General features: G+C 29.6%; 1 protein-coding gene across 1 annotated transcript; it reads right to left on the bottom strand.

The window, feature by feature from the left end:
• Positions 1 to 2,634: 2,634 nt before the first annotated feature.
• Positions 2,635 to 5,706, bottom strand: LOC112695579 (calmodulin-binding protein 60 B). The gene is made up of 9 exons (XM_025747974.3): positions 5,531 to 5,706; positions 5,293 to 5,371; positions 5,055 to 5,153; positions 4,917 to 4,977; positions 4,778 to 4,827; positions 4,193 to 4,692; positions 3,948 to 4,108; positions 3,669 to 3,869; positions 2,635 to 3,569 (listed from the first exon to the last, which is right to left on the bottom strand). Coding segments are annotated over exons 2-9 (1,731 nt in total). The 5' UTR covers positions 5,295 to 5,371; positions 5,531 to 5,706; the 3' UTR covers positions 2,635 to 2,912.
• Positions 5,707 to 7,921: the final 2,215 nt, after the last annotated feature.

Below are 7,921 nucleotides of genomic sequence, written 5' to 3' on the forward strand. Positions count from 1 at the left end.
AAGAGATATCAAAAATAAAAGTAAAAGTAAAAATAGTAATTGTAATTTTGCTGTGGTCACGGAAATAAATTAAACAAAAAAAAAATAAATCAAACAAAATAAGGAACTGCTTAAATAGAGGGGGCAGTCCTATTTAAAACTACTTTTAAATTCCTTCTAAGGTGAAAGAAGCTCCACATGCAAAAGTTGTAACTTCATCGCCATCTTTGTTATAATATCTGGCCATCGTGTTTGCATCTCTCGTAATCAAACAAAAGTCAACACGCCAATTCCAATGTATGATATCTCTTATTTTGAGCACCAATAAATCAATAAACTCAAAACCATCTTAAGTAACAAGATTAAAATAGTAATTGTAATTTAGATACACTATAAAATAGTTTACTAAAGCATGTAACTAAAAAAATTGATCAAAAATCAATAAAAATTTGCTCTATTTAGTATTTATTAATTATTATAATATTAATATTAAATAAGATAAATTTTAACTTTTTTTTAATAGTGTTACCATTTTTATATTAATTTTAAAAATCTTAAATTTTAATTCTTTATTTCTTTGTCATTATAATATTAGAATTTAAAATTTTTAAAATATATATATAATAGGAGTATTTTAGTCATTTTTATAATAAAGATATTGTAGTCATTTTTTATAAAAAATAATATTAATTTAAATTGATTTAAAATTTGATTCACTATTTTTTCAGTTAAATTAATTTGTCTAATATAATTTTGACAAAAATAATACGACTTAATCGATTATATGTGTTAAATTTTAATTAATAAAAAATATTTTAAAAAAAATATTTTAGACGTCTTTATTTGAGTGGCTCACATCAAAAAATTATTAAATGTTTCCATTGATGTATTATATGTATATAAGATTTCATGAACCTGCACCAGCACTACACAGGATCATCACTCATTTTTATATTAGTATTAGTAAAATCTCTGGAAATTTAATGATTTTTGAAATCTCTGAGACAAAACCGCGTTGGTACCTATGGAGGAGAATGCTTGATGGCCAAGTATCCAAAAGGATACAAATTTTGGCAGATTGAGAAAATTATGAATCCTATATGTGTTCATGATTTTAGTTTGGTTATGTATATTTATTTTAGAGCAATGCTAAGGGACCAACAACTTTTGTGATTTGTAGTCATCGCATAGCCATCAATAATGGTTTTAATGGTGTAAGATTGATTTGAGATTTCATCTAATGACTCACTTTTCTTTGCTGGTTACATGCTGGCCAGAATTTAACAAAATTGCTGCCCCTAGACTTTTTCTTTATTTTATTGGTGACATAAATAAAAATAATTATTTTTTATATTAATAACATAAATGATCATTTAAAAGAATAAATATAATTAAATAATTATATAACAAATTTTAATATACAAAAAATAAAAAATACTAAATAAACAAGTTACTTTGTAGCTAAATCTATCTAAATCTTTGTTCTTTTTCTTATGCCTCTCCTTCTTCTCTTTCTTTTTTACCAACTAAAATTTCTAGTTATTAAAATTATTGGCCCAACTTAATTAAATTTTATTACCAAAATAACTTGTCATATATCAAAATTAAACACTTTAATTAATAACTCAAAAAAGGAATGGTGATCTAATAGTGTGGGGAACAAAATTTCCATAACCCCGCGTAACTGAGCCATGCCGGTGTTCCTTTTGAAAGTTAAAGGTTAGAAATTGGAACTGGAGGCAAAGCTAATCACGTTTCTGTCTTTGTAAACATTTAATATCATAGGAAAATTTAGTCTTCTGAAACTTCTTGGAAAAGTGTTCTTGTTAATTACCAAGAATCTTCCTTTCTGTTTTGTGGCTAATCTATAATCGGCGAAGGTTTGTGATGCTTAAGAAAAGAAAAGAGAAACAATGTTTATCCTATTCTTTTAATATATATATGGAACAAAAATATAATCTTTACAAGATTAAAACTAGATATTAGATTATTATTATTAAGTCTCCCCTTTTTTTGTATGATTCAGGTTCATCCCAAACAAAGATTTGCAACTCTCTTTGAATTCAGTAAAGAGAGGATAGTAGTAAAATAAGATGGTGGGAGATTAACTAATACAACTGAGTTAAGCTTGTATTATGTTTAAGTCATTGGAGTCACAACTAAATATGTGCAATTACTTTAGTGTAGTAATTATCTTTTAATTAAATTGGACTCTGGTAAACTAGAGTATCCAAATGTTTGCACCTTCCTGTGACATGCCTTCTTTCTGCCATTTGGTTCACTACTCATACTCTTTCCATGGGAAGGAAGAGTAGGAAGATGGGAGGAAAATGCATGCTTCAAAGTTTAAAGGAATCAATGGCTGAGAGTTCTTAAAGTCAAGGTTCAAGAGTCTTAAGCTGCAGGATTTTTTACAGCATATACTAACCCTGCACTGCCAGCTCCACTTCTTAAATTGAAGAGTAATGTTAGTTACTAACATAGAAAGTTCTATTTGTGGAAAGTAGTTAGAAACTTCTAGCAGTTAATTAAGTTCTATAATCATTTGACTTGAATGGCAATAGAAGTAGAGCAAATAAGGCTTATTTTGAATAAGTAAAAAGCAAATCTAAGATTAATCTGTGTTCAATATTTACAGGAGTAGCAACAGAATGATTATTAAATTGACCATGGACAATCATGCATATATAATATGTAATTGATTTTACAGACAAGAAGAAGAAATATTACATTGATAACTTGACACTTTAATGTACAGGAGGACCACATCTTACAGGTCACTTCTCTGCTTTCTTTTTTTTTTTTTTGGGTTATATATTCATTGCAGTTGAAGTTGAAGAAATTAAAGATTCAAGACTAAGACTAAGCATATCTAGGGAACTTATATCCTAGACATTTTTACACATATTCTACCTAGAAACCAAACTAGGAATCTAATACTTAAAGTCACAGTAATACAGCTCTGCATTCTTTCTGGCAGCTGCATATTTTTTAACTGATATGACCCATTTGATAGCATTCCCAATTTTAAACCACACTGCTTTAGTTTTCCCACTGTTTGATATATCCCCACTGGAATTCAGAAAAGTAGAATGACTTGTAAATTCTGCTTCATCAGAAGAACCAAATAAATAGCCATTTTGGTCCCCCCATTGTGCTGTGTAAGGTGAACAAGAACAATCATTTGTGAATTGAATCTCTGAACTGCAATTATCAGCTGAATAACCACCTTGCACAACTGGAATATGTGACAATCCATTAAGTTGCCAACTATTCCCTTCAGTGAACATTCCAGAGAAGAATTCACCTCCTGTATAACCGTTCTGCAGCATTTCACATGTTTCTGGCAGTGGATCTTCATAAACTTGGTAACTTGGCACTTCCTCATCAATAAATGAAGAAGAGGTGCAGGGTTGTGTAGAATCTAGCCATGTTTCTTCTTGACCTGCCATGACTTGGTCTGGAACATCAGATTGACCTGTTCTTGGACATGCCACTGGTGTGAAGCAGCTCAATGAAGAAGTGTCATCAACTGATTTCAAATTATTAACATTCTTGTATGCTTGCTGCTTCATGGTTTCCACCAAATTCTGCAAATGAAGGATTGACTTAATCATTTCTGCCCCAGAAAAAAATGTTCTTTAAAATTATATGTAGCAGACAATTCAGAATAGAATCTAAATGCATACCTTCTCCTTTGGAGTGAGTGCATCAGGTGAACAATAATTTTGCCCGTCGAATACTCCTACAAGGATGTAGATGGAATTGAATAGCAGGACTATAGGTTGTTGTGTCGCGCGATAGCTATAGAGCTTGTGATCATTTATCACACAAGTCTTGGCATGGTTCATAATTGCTGTCCATGACTTAATTGGAATGCTGCCACACTTCTGCACCTCAATGAAAAATTCATTAGTATTTTATGACATTCCAGTCATAAGAAAATAAAAAGAAACAAGATTTATTACCACATATAATGAAGATGGGTCGGTTGTGTATAGCTGCAGGAGATCCTTAACAGTGTGAATTCCATGGGAAGAGAGCCGCTTGTGGATTTTTCCTTCCTTTGCAATTTTCTCCAAACGCCATACATCATCATTCAAGTATGGAGGGTAGTGTTTCTTGTAAGCTACAACAAAAGACATCACAATATCACATGTCAGTTTGTGCACAATGATCACAGATGAAATAATTGTTCGGTTTTAAGACTCACATTCTCCGCGATTATCTTTGACGACGAAAGGTTCACTTGAACCTTCCTTTATGCTTGCTCCAGAGGAAGTTGGTTCAACAACTTTGGCTCCTAATCTGAACTTTCTGCTTCTCAACCATCTTGAATTATCAGTTAAGGTAAGTTTAGAGACAGAACCAATCCCATTCTTGAGAGTAATAAACCTATCTCCAGTCAACAATGGACCTTTACCATCTCTTTGGCGTAAGATACTGCCATTGAACTCCCCTTGAGTCCAATCCTCACTGCAATTCGAACCAAACTCGCCATCGAGGACACAAATCTCTATCCTGATGGAGGATAAGGGACCTTCACTGACTATAGTCTGAGATGTAACATCAAATAGAGCAATTTGAAGGGGTGATTCATCCTCTGCTATTATATTAGAGAGTGTGAAAATTGTATCAGGCAACTTGTTGATAAAACACAGCTGAAAAGGTTTGGCTCCAGATGTGCCTGCGAGATTATGATTCACGGTTCCTCTGCACCAAAACAGAATATTAAACTATATGTTAATAAATTTTAACAGTTAACACAATCTATTCATGTTTTATAGTCCAAACAAACCTTGGAGATAGGTGATGTTCCTGAATTATACGTTCCACCTCCTCTCGCACCTATTTGAGGAAATTAAAACAAGCTGTAAGAAAATTGAAAGCAAAGAAATGAGATAGAGAAAATAATGGATTCATTGATTTCTTAATACCACTCTTCGGAGGAAGGTTTCCACGTAGGAATTATGGCCATTGATCACATTTCTAAGGCCACTGCACAAACCAAATTTAGAGCTTAGTCACAGTGTCACACCCTTAATTACCAGAAATAAATAGTTGATGTTGAATACCTAATTGATGGTTGTTTTGTATGATCAGCGGTTCCCCATTTTGATTTCTGAATTGGAATTTTAGCACCATTTCCTTCTTCCTGCTCCTGGGGAAATCTCCTATTTGATACCATCCAAATTAAAATTGTAAATAAACAACAACAGAAATCAGAAAGATTCAGCCAAAGTGTAAGAGCTAAAAAAACAGGGGTAACTGGGTATATATAAGAATAAGAAACAAAAGGGGACATTGACCAACATGAATCTAGGAGCTAGGGAAGATACGAGGAAGCCACATTTTCACGTCATGTGCAGTTCACCAGTACAACACGTTAATCCTGAAAAGTCAAGTGCATTTTTGCGCTCAAAATTCACAGAAAATACCACCTTAACAAGTGAAATTATCACTTGATTAATAAATAGTACTAGTTAGTCATACAAGGAATCCCAATTAATTAAATAAATAAACCTCATCAAGAGAAGTTGTTACCACTTACCACTCCTAGTAATTAACTAACTAACTAAACGCGTCTTTAATGGGAGAAAAAGATATAAAAATGAAAAAAGAGTAGTGGCGATTGTGATTTGTCGAGTTAAGAAGTAGAGTTAGAATAACAAGACAAGGACAATGATTGTTGTGGGCGATACCACTTGACATGGATATTCAAGAAAACATGCATACACTTTTTTGGTTTCTTTTTCTGTCTTTTCCCCCTATGGAAGCGGACACGCGTTTTCAAGTTCGTGGCGAACTACGAAAAATAACGCGTTAGAATTCTCAACATTCACCACTCATCACACAAAATAAAGTAAACGTTTTTGTTTCTAACATTTTATTATCCACGGTTTGGGTTCCTCACAAAATTTCTAACCATCTTCTATGAAACATAAATTGATCAAATAACATTCTGATTTTCCAAAATGCATTATGGCTTAGTAATTGATTTTCCTATAAAATCTATTATATATTATTAATTTTACAACAAAAATATGACTCACCTCACTTTTTCATTACTATTAAAATTAATTTTTTTTTAAATTAGGAATTCTCTCATCATTCTTACTAAGTTTATAACTAAAATATACCACATGTCATTTTCTCATTGTAACTGAAATCAAATATTTTCTTATAAAATTAAGGAATTCTCTCCTCTACTAATTTTATAACCAATATTTGTCACATGTCACTCTCTCATTATAATTGAAATCAAATATTTTCTTCTAAAATTAAAGAATTTTTCCCTCATCCTTACTAATTTTACAACCAAAATGTGTCACGTGTTATTCTCTCATTGCAATTGAAATCAAATCTTTTCTTCCAAAATATCTTCCCTCTTCCTTTCTCTTTCTCTCTCATTTCTTCAACCACACTATTTCTTTTATATATCATTATCAATGACTAATCATGAATTTGACAATCAAAATGTACAATATAATATTTTTTAATTGCATTAAAATTAAAATTGAAATATTGAAATTGAAATTGAAATATACCTATATTATGTATCATATATTATTATCTAATTTAATAACCAAATATGTCACATAGCACTCTCTTATTAAATTTGAGAGAAAATATTTTTCTCCAAAATTAATAAACTCCTTTTCTAAATTCTCTCATCTACCTTTCTCTATTTTTCTATTTCTCTCTACCATTTTCACTCTATATATAATTTATATTTTATATTAATAATTTGACAAATCAAAATATGTCATCCGATATTTTTTATTACAATTAAAATAAATTTTTTTCTTCCAAAATTAACAAACTCTCACTTTTATTTTTCATCTTCATCTTTATCTTTCTCTTTCTTTTCTCTCATTCTCTATTTCTTCTACTTTTCTGCTCTACAGAAAACAAAATAAACAAAATAATATAATTCAAATAAAAAATATTATTAGTATTATATACATATTTTTTAAATTTTTTATTTAGTTTTAAATTTTTACCACTTATCTTTTTAATTTATATTTTTATTTCTCTTCTTTCCAATATTTATTACATATAATTTGGAGAGAATACTAATGTTATAATTAAAAGTTAGAATCAAAATTCAATTGTTTAAAAAAATTAATTTTGAGTTAATTTTATAACTATCAATATATTTTTTTATGCTAATATCTAATTATATTTTTATATACATGAGAGAAAAAATATTATTTTTAAATAACAAATATAAAAATTAATTATTTCTATTTGTGCAACACACTTAACACCTAATTAAATGAAAAGTATACACGTTAAATTATTTTAAATTTTTGGATAACAAATACTAAAATTAATTATTAATAAAAAATTAGACTTTTTTATATAAAAATAATAACTAAAAATGTTATTATTTGATTTTTTATTTACTTTGGTTTTTTTAGATGAAGACTTTTGATTTGTCAACTTACAACTTTTTTCTTTATAAAAATAGTTTAATTCTATAAATCTTTTGTACCATACATAATCTATACTGTCTGGATAAAGTGAACTGTATATACGTAATTTTAAAAAATACTGATAAAAATACTAATAAATTTTACTAATTAAAAATCTACAAATATATTTAATAAAGTAACACGAACGGTAGAAGATACAATTCATACAAATATTGTACTTGGAGGATTTGCATCTCGTGGAATTTGCCAACATGGTGGTAACAATGAAAAAGTCAAAGAAATTGAACTTGAATAAATCTACGATGCAAAATTTGGTTGATAATGTCAGCGTTTTCGACTCTATATTCTAGAATAGAGCATAAAATTATAAAAATTTAATATTGAAGATCAGCCAGAAATATATGAATATATGATTATATATGTACAATTTCCATTGCCGAGTACCGTATCCCCAGCTAGCTCTAGATTTTCTCCCAAAACTAATTTCTTGGAAAATACTTTGC

The sequence above is a fragment of the Arachis hypogaea genome, chromosome 6, assembly GCF_003086295.3.
Source record: "Arachis hypogaea cultivar Tifrunner chromosome 6, arahy.Tifrunner.gnm2.J5K5, whole genome shotgun sequence".
Lineage (NCBI taxonomy): Eukaryota > Viridiplantae > Streptophyta > Magnoliopsida > Fabales > Fabaceae > Arachis > Arachis hypogaea.

Coding starts and splice junctions, on each gene's coding strand:
- LOC112695579 (XM_025747974.3), bottom strand. Junction 3,870..3,947: donor ACCCATCTTCATTATATGTG/GTAATAAATCTT, acceptor ATTGAGGTGCAG/AAGTGTGGCAGCATTCCAAT. Junction 3,570..3,668: donor CACTCACTCCAAAGGAGAAG/GTATGCATTTAG, acceptor CTTCATTTGCAG/AATTTGGTGGAAACCATGAA.